Source organism: Malaclemys terrapin, chromosome 6 (genome assembly GCF_027887155.1).
Source record: "Malaclemys terrapin pileata isolate rMalTer1 chromosome 6, rMalTer1.hap1, whole genome shotgun sequence".
NCBI classification, from domain to species: Eukaryota; Metazoa; Chordata; order Testudines; family Emydidae; genus Malaclemys; species Malaclemys terrapin.
The window spans coordinates 95,681,374-95,699,512 of NC_071510.1; the positions used below are offsets into that span (position 1 = coordinate 95,681,374).

General features: G+C 40.1%; 1 protein-coding gene across 1 annotated transcript in view; it reads right to left on the minus strand.

Annotated features, from left to right (window-relative positions):
* Positions 1-3,215: 3,215 nt before the first annotated feature.
* ZSWIM6 (zinc finger SWIM-type containing 6) overlaps positions 3,216-18,139 on the minus strand; it is a 164,007-nt gene continuing 149,083 nt past the window's right edge. The window contains exons 11-14 of the mRNA XM_054032552.1: positions 13,070-13,227; positions 12,357-12,520; positions 6,652-6,733; positions 3,216-4,091 (exon numbers count right to left, since the gene is read on the minus strand). Coding sequence (XP_053888527.1) covers positions 3,229-4,091; positions 6,652-6,733; positions 12,357-12,520; positions 13,070-13,227 — 1,267 coding nt within the window. The 3' untranslated portion in view covers positions 3,216-3,228. The remainder of the gene's footprint in view (positions 4,092-6,651; positions 6,734-12,356; positions 12,521-13,069; positions 13,228-18,139) is intronic.

Consider the following 18,139-nt stretch of genomic DNA (forward strand, 5'->3'; position numbering starts at 1 on the left):
CAGTCTAAATTTATTGCATGGCAAAAGCAATGCCTGGTGGGTCTGAGGTTGAACAAAGGAACAGAACTCCGCAAAGTGAAGAATGAGTAACTAGAAAATAAAGAAAGTGTGTTTAAGTAAACTAAATCCTAGAATGAGAGCACAAGAGTGGTCAGTTCCGTGCAAAGAGCAGTCAAAATAACTGAGGTGTTCCCATTCATTTGGTTTTAATTTGCAAGATGTATTATATACATACAGATCCATTATTAATGGTGTCAAAATACTCAATGATATTAGAGTTTGGAAGAGGGCAGAGGAAATCCAGGATGTGCATCTGCACAGATGACTAATGTTGAAGGTGTTAAGATTTCAGCCCAGCAGAGTACAAAATATCTGGTTTACATGGTATTGTTGATATTCTGGTACCACACATGTACAAAGAAAAAATGTTTAGGCCCAAGTTAAGTGTTTCTGACTATAAACAGCAGGCTCTATTACCCCAAGTATCAGACACATACAAGAGGACAATCTTCACATATCTAATATTTGCTATTAACAGAGCTATTTTGCAAATTAATGTGTGTCACTACACCTTCTATTCTACAAGTGTTGTCTCAGGATTAGTATAGATGAGAACCTTACAGTGGAGCCAACCAGATTCTCACTCTCGTTCTACAAATGAGGGGACATTTCAGTGTAGTCTGGTTTCTGTGCACCTCAAACTCATACCCATTTTTTATTTCGCAGCTGATAGAATATTAAGAATAGGGCACTCCTGTTACAATGGAACATTTCCCTCCCCCAGTTCCCAGAAAGATAACTAGCCATACAAATCAGGATTCATTAAGGTCATGAGAACTGCATTAGATCACTTCATAATGAGTGGTTCAGAAAACAGGAGGATCCTGAATGTTGACTGATGAGTGAGAAGGAAGTGACTCTCAATACTGTGTGGAATGAGCTGTTCTACATATTGTGGATTACAGAAAATATACAAGTAAACTGAAAATAAATAGAAAAAAAGTACCGTGCTACCACATATACAAGGATTTTTCAAATTTCTCATATCAACCTAACGAATGCCGTTCCATGAAAATGATGCATCAGCAAGCTCTACTTTCCACACTGGGAGATATGTCTGAACTGGCTCTATTATACAACAGACTAAGTGTCTTTATTAGCAAGCAGCATTAATTCTTTCCCATATGCCTTACCACTATTTCTTCTGTCTTTATGCAAGAATGGGTAGAACTGAAATTTTTGAAAAATCACCAGTTACAAATCTCTTTTTTGGGAAACCAAGGTTTTGTTTCCCAGTATACAGATTGCTAAAGAAATGGCCATGGAATATCTTAATACAGTATTATACCAAGCATAAAAGCTGTGGAATGTAAGATATATAAGCTACACTTACAGAATTGAGCTGCAGTAACAGACACCATAAAGGAGGCAGAATCAACTTTCAAAAAACTAATTTTAATCAAAACAAAAAATTGTTGATCATTAACAAGTTTATAAAACAGTGATTTAGTTACATAAATAAATTGATATCAGTGTATCAAATCTGAATTACTTTCAACTTCATGAGCATGTTTACATGGGTGATGAAGTACAACCTCTTTACCTATTATAATAAATAAAATGGAGAGCATGAAATAGTTTCTCTAACCAAAAATACCTACAGACATACCTCTAGCATGTTCTCTAATGAAGGGAACAAGAGACACTGGACAACTTTTGCACCAAAACATAAAAACTGCTTTAAAAAGCACAAGGATACAGAACCATCAGCTAAAGTAAAGACACTATACTGTAACCAAAATTGGTATTTAATAATATAATGAACAGTTTGGTAGTTAGATCTCCAGTTTGGTTATTTTAAAGCATTAAGACAAGGCAAGATAGAAGGCTGCTTTTGTTTGAGTAATTCTAGAGAAAATAAAATATATTAAAAAATAAACTGAAAAGTAGAACAGTCATACCTACACAACTTTCTGTCCTGCACAAAGTCAAAATACCTATGCAGCATATATATATATATATAAAATATTATATATATATATGTTATTTGTGCACAAAGGTTAGCTTATTATTAGCTCACTGCAAAGGCGTAATGGATCATGTCAATCATTTTGGAAAACATTTTGTGTTTTGTGTCAAAAAGGATATTTCTTTAAGTCTCTTAGGCTAGGAGGCACAAACCCCACTTCTGGCATACTGTATTCTTAATGCTAAGGCTTGCTGCTCTGGCTGTGTGTTTTGTTGTCCCTCTTTACTATAGTGCCTGTTACAAGCATGTGTGTGTGTGTGTGTGTGTATATACATATACATATATATGTATACACAGGTTGTAAATAAAACTTCCCCCAATAGGTATCAGTCCAACCATGCAATTCAAAAGGTGGCTCTGCATAGATGCCCAGCATATAGTTCACCACCTGAGCCAACCCTGAAGCAAGGCGCACTTTAGTCCTTCTGATAGGGTTTTTTTTTTTTTTTTTTTTTTGTTTAAAACCAAGCTACTGCAGCTTCAAGTATTTTGCATTACATAGAATTTTTTTTTATAAATTAGTTAATGTTATATTTTTTCAATATTCAGACATATACTATAATATATATACAGTACAATAAATGCTCTCATTCTTTTTTTTATTTTTTTTTGATAAATCCCTGAGAATGTATGTTGACAGTCGCTAAGTTTCCACATGCACAAGCATTGTGTGCCATGCTTCTGGATGAACAGCACTGCAAAGCCACGTGGTCAGCCTTTTAACTATTAGTATTTCATTTGTTGGTTTGTTTAACTATGCTGAAATGTAAGGATGAGTTACAAAGGAGTAAAGCTGGATCCATTCGAGGTACTTATCACAGGATGGAGGTGTTTGGTTTGGTTTTTAAAGCCATTGCAATATATATTTTTGTTTTTGAGGCTGTGAACGTATACAGAAAGAACAGGAGAGCAATGTGGGCTTTTGCCACTTGACAACATATACTCAGTGTAAACCAAACCTTTTTTTAACCTCTCTCTCATACAAAATAGAAAAAAAAAAAAAAAGAAAGGAAAAAAAAATAAACACACAAACTTTCACAACATGACAATTTAGTTTGCAAACTCAATATAACTATACACATATAATACCGGTGTGGCTCTGTTTCTTTAAGTTAAAAAGGATACAAAGGCAGGCTCAAGTAAAAACAAACCACCCCTTCCCTCCCTTCCCCTCCCCCCCCCGCCCTCACACATTTTTGTCAACCAAACCGTTCACGAACCAACATCATCAGTTTCTTTTTGCCTTTGTAGATTTGTTTTAGGTTGTCGATAAACTGTGTAAACTGAATGTGTCCATCATGAGCCATTAAGAAAGTCTCTCGGGCCTTACTAAGGAACTCTATAAACTCACTATAGTGTCGAGGGCTGATGTGTGTGAGTCGTGAATGTGTTGTATTAATGTAGGCTCCAATCGTGGCATCCAGGAGTTGCCTTAAAGGGGCTTTGTCCAGTGACATGAGCTTACCAGAGTTCCTCCTTCCATGAAGTCCCACCATCCCAGGAGTGGTCAAAGTACACCTACGCAAAATGTCTGACAGTACTGTTGCACATTTGACACTTTTGACCACCAGAGGTATTATAGCTGCAAGCTCATTTTTCCCAAGGGAGTGGCTGAGCGCACATGCCCACAAAACGTCATTAATGGCAGGGTGTGTGTCCTGATTGTAACTCAGGTTGAGATGGTTCATGGCCAAAGTGGCCAGCTTGTAGGCCCGCATAGGGTAACCACGATGTTCCATATAGCGTGCTATAGTAAAAAGCTGCGTATAGCTCATGCCTTTCGTAGCAGCATCTAGAACAATTTGGTAAGCGGTCTCAAAAGCTATGTGATCCTTTTCACATAAGGTCAGTGCAGAGAGGGCACAGTTTTGAGGATCCTTCATGGCACACTGTAGAGCAAGCGTCCTAGCACTGCTGGCCAGTTTCTCCTGCTGATGGCAGTCCAGATGCAGACGGACAATGGTGCTGTTGGACATCACTGTTGTAGCAACAATACTAGTGGCCTCGGTTGGAGTGAAAAGTGTAAACCAGTTCTGCATGATGCTATCCAGTGCATAAACACCTGAGAGAGAGAGACAGGATCATCAACAATTGACAATCACTAGGATTCAGCCAGAAAGAGGTTTTCACCGTGATTTTTTTTCCCCCCTCTTTTCAAACTAAGCCTAGTAGATTATCAGTACATCCAACCACCTGCTATTTAGGCAACCAAACTCAATGGAGATAACATGATGGGAAATGCACATTAAAATAAGACTACTCTGCATTCTCTCTTGTAGAGTCACTGAAGCTGTTAGAGAACTTGAAAAAGTCACATGATAAAGTTTTAACTTCCTGGAAAGACATCTTGTTTTTCTTGTTATTTAAGATAATGCATTTTGGATAACAAGTCCTGGCTCCTACATGTGGGGCCAGTTACAGAACTCGAAAATCTCAATATCTGACCGAGTAGCTCAAATCAATCCTCAAAATCTAATATTTTTAGACCCATTTAACCTCCTTTTTCTCTCTGTCAATAGTCCCCTCATGGCAGGGCAAAACGCTTTAAGTTATCTCAAAACTGCTCATGTGTTTGTATTTGGCACTAAAACTATAGGGTGGGCGTCACAAGGGAGGCATGGGAATATGTCAAGGGAGGCACAAGCTGCGTGGTTTTGTTTTTTGTGAAGAGCTCTGGCCCTCAGCCCCAGGTGGCTGGGGCTCCTGCAGAAAGGCCATGGACACCCAAGAGGAGGGAAAAAGGGGACAGATGGAGCTCCGCCACCTGGGCTTGGGCTCTCTTTGACGCCCAATCCCTCACCAGGAAGCAGCAGGGCTTTGGCTGTCAGCCCCAGGGTGCCTGCAGCCGCGCAGTACAGGTGGCAATGCGGCGCTAAATCTGCTGTGAAAAGTGATATTGACAAGTATCACTTTTCACATTCCCACCCTTATTTCTGCGATGCTGCTGGTGGAGGTGCTGCCTTCGGAGCTGGGCACCTAGTCAGCAGCTGCTGCTCTCTGCTCTGCCTTCAGAGCTGGGTGGTGGTATATGTACTGGGGGATGGCGTGGGGGTGGGGAGGATGGGGAGATAAATGACTACAGAAACAAAGAACAGGGGGAGAGGGGCAATCAGATATGTTTGAGATCCACTGTACTAGAGTATTCAATTATAAACACGCTTTCCAGAACTATTTTATACCAACTGATATGTTCCTTCAGAGGGAAATATTCTTAGCAATACATGCTACTGGTTTTTCTGCTTGTGTGCAGTGTTCTTTAGTACCATTTTACTGCTCTTGTGGGAGAGAACAATGACTGGTGGGCTCCATAAATGGAAGACTATAGGCAAGTAGAGTGCCTTATTATGGCTAGACCCTATTTACGCATGCCTGTGAGCTCACCTAAACCACAACCAGAGGTCCTCATTGCCTCTGTTGCACTTGGCATTTCTTGTGCACCCTTTATTTGTGTGCAAGAGATACAATGTAACCAGAGAATGCCAGATCTTCATTTAAATAGACAGAGTCCCTGCTTTACAAACTCAATTAAGTATTGCATTATGTTATAGGTTCTTTATTGACCATTTCTACCAGCATGTGTGAGCTAATGTAATATGGTATGAATAAAGGCTTTTTATTTGTACACAGGCAACTGAACAAAATAAAAGATATGCTCTAGTATCTAGAGATACTTAGTCAAGCTATAAAAGCAATAAAACACTGCACCATTGCACAGAAAGGCAAACTATATTTTCCAGGCTACCAACAGTATTAATTTCTCAGATAAGTATAAGGGAAAGGACAAAGTAATCCTGAACAGGAAAAGTGGGTTCATGAAGTTCTGAAACACAAAGTGGTCTCAGCTATCTACTAGACAGAATCTGACTCAAATCCATGAAAAGTAGGAGCATGTACAAAGATCGTAAGTGTGCTTTAATAGAGAAATACTAACGACAATTAAAATTGCTGTACAGGTCATAGTTATAGTGCCTTCATTACTGCAAAATCTGAGCACTTCTGTTTTTTTTTATCCTTAACACTCCTGTAAGGTTGGGAAATATTATCATGCTCATTCTACAAGTGGGGAACTGAGGCACACAGAGTCTGTGACTCACCAAACCACACGCAAGAAGTCTGTGGCAAAGCAGAGAATAGAACCTGGGTCGCCTAAGTTCCAAACTAGCACCCTAACTACCAGAGCACCTCTCCCTTAGACTCCAATTACAAGGTTAAAGTCTGTCATCCATACTCATGTTGAGTGGTACCTTACTCTATGCTGAAATCAATGAAGCTACTTGCGGAGTACACTACTTCTTAACATGTGTACAGTGACCACAAGTCCACAAAAAGTGATACACGTGGGAATAGACTAATTGCTTCATTCTACATCCTGAAAGACAAAGTATACCAAACTATTCAGTCCTGATTTTACTTGGGCTGTGTCTGTTATCTTATGTGCTCAAGAAAATTGCTTGTTATTGCTCTAATTAAAGACTTCTAATCAGAAAGTAATTTCCGCGCACCAATAGAAAGTGATTGACATTTTTAGTGCCTATACACAGCCAAACAAAATGAAACCATCAAACCATTTAAGACAGGCTAATGAAGGCATGACTTCCTTGGACAATATCTGCAGAACTTACCTACTTCTGTTGCACAGGTTACCAACCACCTCACCATCTCCCGCCGCCTCCAATTCAATGTTGACAATGTCATCCGCATCACCTATTTAAAAACAAACAAGCATTTGATAGACACTTAAGACAAATGAATTCTGCTACAAAGCTGAGACAGCACACAAACAATTAAGAATCTGTGTTATTTAGATATAGCACTGATTGAAAAATTGCAAAAAAATCCTACCCAAAATGGTAATCTTTTTGTTCAAATTTCAAAGATTTGAAAAATGCTGACCAGTTCTATTTGAAGGACAGATTATTTTCAGAACTACATTCTACATCACACAATAAAACTGCAGCTCTTTTAAGGTCAGATAAAAGATTTTATTTTCCCTCAAAAATAATCAAATGCTTCATTATAAATAAGACTTTTCAAGTAGAAAAAGTGGTGTTTAAAATGGATGATGATATATATGCCTATTTTGAGTAGGCTAGCCATGAACTTTTTTCCTTAGACCCTTAGTATTGCCTTTCACTTGACTGCTGTGATACATACTAGTATTATTGCTTATTGTGATCTGCTCTGCTGCTTAATTCTGCCAAGTCTCCAGTGGTTGTTTCTGTTTTCAGAATCAATAATGATTTGACTCATCTATCAGAATGAAACCTCAATTTAAAGAAGCTCAACACGAACATGATCAAAATTCTAGTAAAGGTGCCTTATCTGGTTTTTAAAAGCAGTACCTTCATATTTCAAATCCACTTGCAAATAGGCTGTTTCTTTCTCTCTCGTTTTTATATTTAAATGTGATTGTTCCAGTAAAAATTGTAACTCATTTTGTGAAGGATTGTTCTAGTAGAAGCAAGTAACATGTTTATAATTTTCAATACCTGAAATTGTACAGAAAGGTTGCTGCAGCTAACTCTGCAGATCCCGTAGAAATCTAGATGACCACAACAAAGAGTCCTCCATATTACATAATGAGAATATCACTGAGAAAACAACATTCAGCATTCCCTTCCCCCATGAGAAATATATACATCTGATCAAGACAAGTTGGGTGAGGTAATACCTTTATTGGACCAGTTTCTGTTGGTGGAAGGGACAAGCTTTTGAGTCAGTCCAATAAAGGTATTACCTCACCCACCATGTCTCATTCAGATTTGGAGCAAAACTTCTGACATGTGAAGTTGCAAGTAGGTCTAATTTCCAGATATCCCAACTTGGAGATGTCTTTGCTATGGAGTTCTTCAGTGAAAGCTTGTGCTGGTCATGTAAGTCTCCACTCAGCTGACCTGCAATTATATTATTAATGATTTGTATTACTGTAGCACCTAAGAGCCCTAGGCATGGTCCAAAACCCCAGTGTGCTAGACACAGTACAGAACAAAGACTGTTCCTGCCCCATTGAACTTATAATTGTCCTTGCCTTCAAGGTGAAGAGTTTCAGTGCACTATGCAGCAGTCCTACAGACCTACATACAGCATCCTTGCACAGCTGGCTGGAATGTGTTCCATTGTTGTTCATGTAAAACATCACTATAGTATATCTGATATTTAACCACTCTGCCAGATAGATGCAAGAAAAAAGGACTTGAGAGCCCAACATATCCCTCAACTCTGGAATTTCTGGGTGAAAAAGCCTTCACGTCAGCATTTTAGTGACTGAATTGTTGAATTCTTGCAATGAGCTCCCCAGCTCAGATCGGAAGTGTTGACTATGGCTGAGGAAGCCAGGGGGTTGAATACAGCTCTTATGACTACACCATATGAGGTAGGAACACATCCCTGGGTAGTGTCAATTTTACAAAGCATTCCATCAGTATTTGTCATATAGCATTCAACTAACTAGTACTGTTGAGGTCTCTTTTTTAGATGTGCATATAGAGTTACATACATTGCTGAAGCCATAACACACATCAGTTCCAGGGAGATCATTACTGTGTTCCAGGTAGTATTTCTATTGCCATAAGGATTTTTAAGTAGCTTTCTTTTAGATGGAAAGCTCTGAGTATCTAGAAATGCTCCAAGGCCACCTTCCCCTCTTGCTCAGTCATAACTCTGTGTGATTTCTACCAGTTTTTCCTGAACCCAGTGTTTGGAATAAGGTACATGTTTATGATAGAGCTTTTGCTCATTCCTGCTATGAGGATGCCTTAGTAAGCCAATCATCCAAATAAGGATACATATGGATACCTTGACATCTCAAGCATGCTGTCACTGCTGAAAGGCACTTTGTGAATACTCAAGATGATGCAGACAGACCAAATGGAAGAACCTTGCATTGATAATGATTTCTTCCCACACCAAACCTCAGGTATTTTCAGTGCAAATATCTGCTTAAGATGTGAAAATAAGCATCCTGTAAATCAAGAGCCACAAACCAATCTTGGAAAGAGAAGGAGGGGATGACAGAAGCTAGGATACGGATATGGAATTTGAACTTTCTGATGAAAGAAAGAGTTGAGCTTCTGAAGGTCTAGAATGGGTTGAAGATCACCATCGTTATTTAGGATGAGAAGTACCTGGAATAAAATGCCATCTGTGGAAACTCTTTAGGAACTTTCTCTATTGCACCCACCAACTCTAGCAGTGAATGAACTTCTGATCTTAGCAAGTTCTTCTGATAAGAATCCCTGAAGAGGGATGGGGAAGAAGAGCGAAGTCTTCTACCTTGACTCTTGTTCCAAGAATAGTTCAGACAAATGTAATCACGAGTGGTGCCTCAATGTAATCGTGGATACTACAGCTTTAGATACAAGGTATGCTTAGCAATTGACCAACCTTTGGTAATAAGGGATTTGGGACACTTTTCCTTTGATCTGGTACAGACTGTGCAAAGTGCACTATTTTTTCCCCTGGGTAACACTGGTATCTGGACATCACCACCTGGCAGTTCACCATTCTAATTCTCAGTGTGGCAGAGGAGAAATTCTTTCTACCTAGGGTTTACCTTCTTATCCTTTCAATTCAAAAGGGGTAGAGTGGACTTGATCTTTTAGCTCTTTGGTAATGGTAGCTGCCATCCAATGAATAATAGCTGTATGGGTCTGGAAGAACTCAAAGCCCTCAGGAATCAGCAGAGGTAACTTGTCTGCTTTCTTAGAAACTGCTGGTCCAGATGTTAGGTTTAACTAGATATTTTTTGCCAGCCTATAATAAACCATCTAGAATTGGCAGGGTAATCTTGCTCCTAGAGGGTAAACAATTGTGTCATCAACTGTGCATGTAGTTTTGTTTAAAGTTACCAAAGGGATGTTTAATGTAGTCACCATTCCCTCTGAGTTAATGGAAGTGGAACAAATCCTCTGGTGAGGAGCAGGATTGGACATCCATATCTACTTTCAGAGGTTCAACAGACCTCTAGTTCTTCAGGGAGTGTGTCCAGGACAAGTAAAGGAGACTGTTCCCTTGACACTAGCAAGAGCTACATATCCAGGCAGGATGGTTCCAGTGCAGGGCATTTCACTCTAACTCTTTTGGAAAATGGCTCCCTTTTTGCCAGCTTCCTTTAGCCTTTTTAAATTCACGGCAATGCCTACTAGAAGGAGAATATGGCCACACTGCCCATGGTGGTACCTTCCCAGTTCTGCCAGTACCAAGTTTACAATTTCCTATTATAATTCCTGGGTGCAGGAGAGTGAACTCACACAATCTGAAAGGTTGGAACAGTCTCTCAATAATGCTCTCTAGATTTCTTGATCCATTCCTTGTGAGGGGAACGGCAAATAAAGCTCTCTGGCTGGATGTGGCCAGATTCTGAATCCGAGGAAGTTTCCAAGGGTGACAATGGTTTGGTTAAGTTAAAAACTGAAAGGGGGTGAGATGTTTCCCTGGGGCACCAGTAGAAGTCCAAGGGGAGGATCCTGCATCTCTCGGGAGGTTTGCATAGCTAAGGAAACTGATTCAGCCTTGCAAGATTTCTCTTTTTCTTTCCTGGAGAAGGATGAACCTGCCTCACTGCATATGCTTTTTATTTTTATCTTCAAGTACAGAGGATAATGTATACAGTGCTGCACGAAGGCCCTCTTCTGATCACAGGAAATATCAGGTGCCTTATCAGGCTCCAAGCACAGAAACAATAACAATGGATCTGGGGCAGGATGATCCCATATAGACTTAGCTTTCAATACCACCCTTTGCTGTGACTCTGACTTCGAGACCACAACACTATGGACATGCTCTTGCACCTCAGTGTGACAAATTGGAAGTCCCGGATTCTCAGAGGCAGGCCCTTGAGGACCGGCTCTTGCAGCAGAGGCGGACACCTGTAAGGCCAACTGTTTATTGCTTTGCTGGATGTGATCTTTGCAATATTGCCATAGACTGGCCCCTTTGGTTTGGCACCAGTCAGGGAGGCAGACGCCAGTGCTGGGTCTTTGTCGGGCTCTTTAAACCACTTTGGGGACTAGAGCAGAAGCTAGTTTTCCAGCCCTTGCATCATTGTGTTTGCAATTTGAGGGTTTAGTCACTAATGCTTACTGCAACAGCATAGCTTCCAGGAAATTCTGATGCTCCTTTCAGGCCCTGAGGATGGAGATGTTGCATATACAGTGATGAGACGATGAACAACTTCCCCACTCCTCTAGAGGGCCAGACAAAGCACATCTGTGTCCAAAAGCAGAAAGCTGACAGGTAAGAGGTGCATCACTTGAACCTAGGTTTCTTTTTTAATTTCTTTGAGTCCTGACATATTGGAACCAAAGACCTGTGCCACGCCACAAAGTCCTTAATAAAAATATCCAAAATAAGAAAAAAAGAAATGAAATAAACAGAAAGAACTAAATGTTAACTAAACAAAGGTTGTGATGGCACTGAAAATGGTGGGTTCCAATAAATTCGGGTCCAAGGATCCCAGTCTCTCCACTACTGTGATTCAAAGGAACTAAGGTTCTTGGAGCATTCCCCCTCTCCTCCTTTTATAGCTCTGCATTCCAACAATTGCTCCAATGGACTCTGCTAGTAGAAGGTTCCATAGGCCCAAACTGCACCATCTGTGCGTCCCCAAAACCAGGAATGCAAAGAGGCCACCTGAAGAAAATATTTTTTCCCCACCAGTAATGAAATGTATGCACATAGCTTCCAAACAGAACTTCTTAAAGAAGCAGTCCCTTGCAAACTGAAGATTCAATTTCCTTGAAGAATTTTTTTTTTTGACTGCAGCATAACACAAAGACGACCCATTCACTCAGACTACACGAGTGTACAACTGCCTCTCTGTGCTTTATGCCACTTTTTCATCTTCTTAATGTTGGTCTGGTCTAGGTGCCACAGCAGCCCCAACATGTATGTTAGAGCAGCCACAAGGGCTGGCTGCTCTAATTTAGACAGACATGCAAGTCTGCCTACTGGTTTCTCTGCAGCCCAGAATAACCGGAGAACTTAGCTCTCTGGCCATTCCTCCTCTCATCCTGAATACACTCCTATACAGTGGCTGCTTACACTAGTCTCGTGCTACCCCCGAATTGGGGGAGACACCCAGACAGTTGTTCTAGTCTTGTATCACCACCTGTATGGTGTAAGAGAGCCAAAGCTGGTGCCATATGCTGGCCCTATATTTATCAAAGTACTATACAAATCAGTGAAGAGAAGGGGCCATGTTTGGACTTTGCATAAGTGGGTACAATTCTCAATGGCTTCAATGGGAGCTGCACCCACCATTGCAGGGCTGAATTTGATCCAAGGACTCTCAGTCTCTTACTGCAGCAATAGCTAATTTGGGGAATACCTGAAGGCCTAACTCCAAAGAAACTTTCAAAAGAGTGATGTCTGGCAAACTGTCCATGAGTGTTGCTATTTTAAATGCATCCTGGGCAAGCTTGAAGATGTGTGATGAGGAGTGAATATTTTTCTGGATGGATTCTAACACTGTTTCCAGCCTCCGAACATCACCTGCAATGTAAAAACAAAACCACAAAACAAAGAAACAATTAGGTTACCTAAAAACATTCACTAATGGTGCAGATGTTACAACTACATGTGCCAGAACTACAGCAATATAAGCAAGTTTCAGCTATACAAGTTCTCTTAGAAAGAGCTAACTAAATGCACGTGAACAGAAAACATGAAATCAAATATCCCTCCAGTGCCTGCTGATGTTAGTTGGGTAAATTCTACAAAGTTGTCTTAATTTAAGAATTCTAATGTCCACTGCTGGGTCTTGCCATCCACATTATGCCACTGCAAAACAAATAAACTTGTCTCAGACCTGAACCCGGTCTGTCTGGCCACTATCCAACTGGTCTAGCAGCAGTGCTAGAAAACCAAGTGACAGACTTAAATTTGTTCAGTTAGCTGTTTCTTCCTCAAGTGCTTTTCAGATCAAAATTCAGACTCCTAAGCAGCAGTTTTAAATTAACTTCACTCTGTGTATGAAATACAATATTGGAAATATAGCATGTCTACTAAAAATATATATATCAGCTTTATTGATAACGCTACCTTTGGCTGCTGTTAGCATAGTTGATGCCAACTCACACTGCTGGGACTCAATGTGACTTAGCGTGAACCAACGGGGATAGCGGTTTGGAACAACTGATGCAATGTGGTGTGGGCGGGACATATCTCCTGATGGAGCTGTAGATTCCAATACTAGCAACCTGAAAATAGGAAAGAACATACACTCTTTTCACTCAATCATCATCATTATAACTAGGGTTACCTATGAGCAATCACAAAGCCACAAGAGCACTTTGGCTGCTTGTACAAAGTGTGCCCATTCAGGTGTAAAAGCTGTAGCAAACCATATTCTTTCAACTAGATGCTAAAAGTCAGATTGCCAAAACCCTAATTAACCATTAGTCACCCATATTTGACACATGTTCTTTCTTAAGTATCAATAGGAAAATTAGAATTTAGAATTAGAAGCAGAATTAAGCTGTTCACTACGGAGGACCGTTGTTATTCTCTCAGTAATCTAAAGGGCTGAAATCTTTCACTTCTACTTTAGTCTTTGGACCGCAGCTCTCAGAAATAAAAGTGGAGAAATTCACAGACACAAAGAGATGCATATTTTCCAATATACTGTACATGACTTGTACGTGAGCTTCCTACCAGAAAACAAAGTATGCAATGAATGACAGGGATTCTCAAACAGACTTCAGCATCTGAGTCAAAATCCAAAAGAAAATTGGACATTTTACTCAACTATAATGCAACAATTTTTTTCATTTCGCTTCTTGGCACATGAGGGCTAGAAACTCTTAACATTTTATACAATAGCATGTCTAGAGGAAAGACCCTAGTTTGCAGTGATTGGTAGTCATTTCTCTCTTTTGAAATTACTTCTCTGGCACCAATGCCTGATCCGGAGGCTAGAATTTCCTTGGGTTTACCTTAGTCTAGAACCATCTCAGTAATAAAAGAGAATTTACATGCAGAAAAGTGACCACCATGCTCTATATAGGGATACTGGCTGGAAGGGTTAGGAGAGTAGCTATAGCAGAAATGATCACCAGCCATGCCTCCCTCACTAAAATCCAGTATGCCAGATAATCACCATTAGAAAAGATGAGGTTTTAGTCATCCTGAAAGAAAATTCTTATCCTCTTTTCTGCATTCCAGGTCATGATAATTCAGGGTAAGACGTGAAAGGCTAATGAAATATTGAACGATAACCACAGAAAGACTGTAAAGAAACAAAACCTCTCATAAAAAGATCAGTCTCTTGACAAGGGTTAAGGGACATCCTGCTTTAAGGAGGCAGTCATTATGCCTTGTTGACCCATTATAGTAACAATGGATTTTGTCCCAGTTTCAATGCCATTGTCTTGATGACTGGCCAACTCTTTCCTTATGGTTCTCCCACTTCTAGCTCCCCATCTATTCCCTTTCCTCCCACAACACATCCTCTCTTCTCTCTACTTGAGCAACAATGGAGGCCCAGATGTGGCTGTGTTGAGCCTTGATGCATGGTCTCTCTTTTGGCCAGCTTCTTGACCTTCTCCAAACACTACAAAAACGTGAGACACCTCATTGATTTGGAAAGCCCTGTCTCTATTCGGGGAGTGCTCTTTGCAGACACAGCTGGACTCTAGTCACATTCAGGGAAGCAGGACAAGTGACATGCCTCCCTCCAACCAGCAAATCAAGTGACAATCTCCCTCCCACTAGACATCAGAAATGCTTGGATCCCCAGCCCCCAGCGGACCTCAGTCCAATCTCCCCTTCAGCTGGCATAGACTCCCTCCAATAATCCTAAAAAATGTACTGGTTCATGACTCCAAAAAACTTGGGCACAAGGTTGTTACTATTTTTTGTATTGGGTTGACTATTTATTTATTCCCTTCAAAAATTAAATGGGAAGAGGAAGGAAATTGGCATCTCTCCAGTCAGGAAAGGCTCTTCAAAGTCCACTGCATTGAGACATTAGGTGATGAATAAATTGGTTCAATAAGAAATGTATTACTATACTATTCACAAGCTTTTGGGCTTAAATAAAAAAAAAAGTCTCTCCTTTAGGTAGGAGGGTATTTTGCTTACTCACTAAGGACTATAGAATCTATTTGTAAAACCATTGAGGTTTTACAGAAGCATGTCATTCCGTTCTCTGCAGGTTCCTAAAACATACAAAAGCAAAGAGTCTTAGAGAATGGAAAATGTCTGATATATATATATATATATATATATATATCAATCAGTTAGTAAATTTTGTCAATAAGGGGGAGGAAAGAGGAGAAAAAATGATTTGGGTACACAAGAGTACTTCCAACTGTTACATGCAGAAGATGTAGAACTGAATAATAGGTTATGAATGACAGCAACCAGACAAAGAGCATGAAACACACAGCTTTTGTGAAATCTTGTAGTGATCACTTTATACTTCACTACCACCACCTAGCTTCCAGAGCCCTCTGCAAGCCCAATGTAAAAAGGTGAACTGTGTGCTCTCATGTTATTTTTGATGGATTATAAAACATCAGAGTAACAGTCAAAACTGCAGCAGATCTGAAGGCCTCAATTAGATCCAGTCAGGCATTTTATTATTCCTTACTTTTTCAAATCTCATTTTTAAAAAGCAACAAATTATTTAACAAGATTTCAGCTGAAGCTGCCTTCTGATTAAACATGACCTAAAACGGACTCCTCCTAAAATCCAGACAAAAAAAATCCATTCCTAATTTGGGCCCAAATTCTGTCCTCACTATGCACAGAAAACTCAATGAAGTCCAAACAAAGTTCATAATGCCCTTTGATAAAGAAAGTGTGCTAAAAGAAGGTTAACTCACCTGCAGTTTGAGTTCTCCAAGTAGATTGCCTTTGCAGATCCACATTCTCACAATATGTAGCTTGGTGCTGCAAACTGAGAAACCATCTAGAGAGCAGTGGCTGTTGAGGGTAGCACATACAGTCCCCATGCAGACCCAAGTATATAGAAGGGACATCGGCTCCAACTCCCCTCCATTCCTTTCTGCCCATTCAGTATATTAAAGGAGAACTCCAGAAAACAGAGAATGAGTGTGGGTGATTGTGAATATGCAGAGGCAGGATACCGAGAACTCCAGTTACAGGCAAGTAACACTTTCTATCTAGAATTGGCTGTGAAGACTTTTGTGCATTGGGGACTGACTAGTAGTCACACCATCTAGAGACAGGGCTAAGTACTTAAGACTCCATTGAAAATACCAGCTTTTGTGAATAATGAAGCACAACTCTCCTGAATAACGCTGCTCTCCTAAATTGAAAACAGCGTTGCATGAAGGTGTGACTTGAATTCTATGTAGCAGCTTTAAAGATTTCAAGGTTAAGAAATATTTTCATCCCTGTCATGAATGTCATCTGAAATCTAATGGAATAGGCCATAGGCTGTTAATCAACTAATCCTTCTGCTTTACGGAAGGAGTCATAGCCATAGCCATGTAATCATTATATAAAACTTAACTCTTCAGCTAAGTATATTTGTTTTTCTCAAGTTAATATAAAATAATCTTCTCTCTTTGGGTTTGTATCAGGAGTTAGAAATATTTTCCCTCATATCACTGAGGTGCTTCCTTAGCTTCTAGGAAGATTAGAGAAAAAAAAAAATCATGTCTTGGAATGTTCTCATTAAAGGAATTCCTGAAAAGTGATGAGGAATGCAGTCGGAGACAGAACAGGGTGTGACTGGATCACATAGCCTCCATTATCTGCAACACACATCTCTAGACCACACTGTAACAATACTACTACAGTAGAACCTCAGAGTTACAAACACCTTGGGAATGGAGGTCGTTCATAACTCTGTACAAAATGTTATGGCTGTTCTTTCGAAAGTTTACAACTGAATGTTGACTTAATACAGCTTTGAAACTTTACTATGAAGAAAAAAAATGTTGCTTTCCCTTTTTTAATGTACTTTACATTTAACACAATACTGTCCTATATTTGCTTTTTTTTTTCGTCTCTACTCCTGTCCGATTGCATACTTCCGGTTCCAAATGAGTTGTGTGGTTGACTGGTCAATTCATAACTCTGGGGTTCTACTGTACTACTAATAAAGCCAGACATCAAAAGGGAAAGATAATTAAGGGTGGAGGGCAGAACTCTTCCAAAAGCCTCTGCCGGTGGAGCCAGAGGAGTTAATGAGAACAGGCTCTGCCATGCTGACAGTTCCTGTTTATCCACGTGTAACTGAATAAGAAGACCCTTTTAGTATTGTTCATACTGAGGTGGTGGTTGAACAGGTAGGAATTACCTCTCAGACTTAAAGGATGTCTCATGCTGAAGGGTGGCTGGATCCCAAGGATCTGACTGTCAACTTGGTCTTCCTGAATCTCTCTAGTATTGTATCTGTTTTTCCATCTGAAAAGGTCAATATCTCCAAAAAATCAAGTCTTCAACCATGACTTGGGCTTCTGGGGAAAGTCCAAGGTCCTTTCTCAGAAAGATGATGTGTTACAGCTGTTGACATTGATCTTACTGAAGTGTTGAATACATTGTACAACGCTTGTGTTGAAATATATTCTGGCCCTCCATGATGGGCTTTAGTTCTTTGCTTTTCTCATCAGGCAGGGAGTCCGTGAAGGGAACAACTTAACCACAGGCATAAAAGCGATCCCTGGCAATCACTGCTTGATAGTTCACTGTACAAAGTGACAGAGCAGCAACAGAAGCAGATTTGCAACCCAACTGGTCTAGTCTCCTAAACTTTCTCTTGGGGCATCAGAAAGTCTCCTGTACCTTAAATCCTAGGCTATTACTGGAGTTGCAGAGTCAAGCACTCAGGAGTGCACTCTCAAATGCGCACACGCACATGCAACACATACACATACACACACAAACACTGCAGTGCTCACAAGTATTTTTAAATGCTCTGAACAGAACTGAACACAGTATGCAAACTAAGGACTCACCACTGATTCACATAATAACGACGTAATATTTTCAGTATTAAACTCGATCCCTTTCTTACTATAGCCTAGCAGCTTGTTTAGTTTTCTAACTATTATTGCACATTGTTAGATTTCACTGATTGGTGCACAACGGCATCCATATTCCCCTCTCCAGCAAATACTTAGGGCATGTCTACTCTAT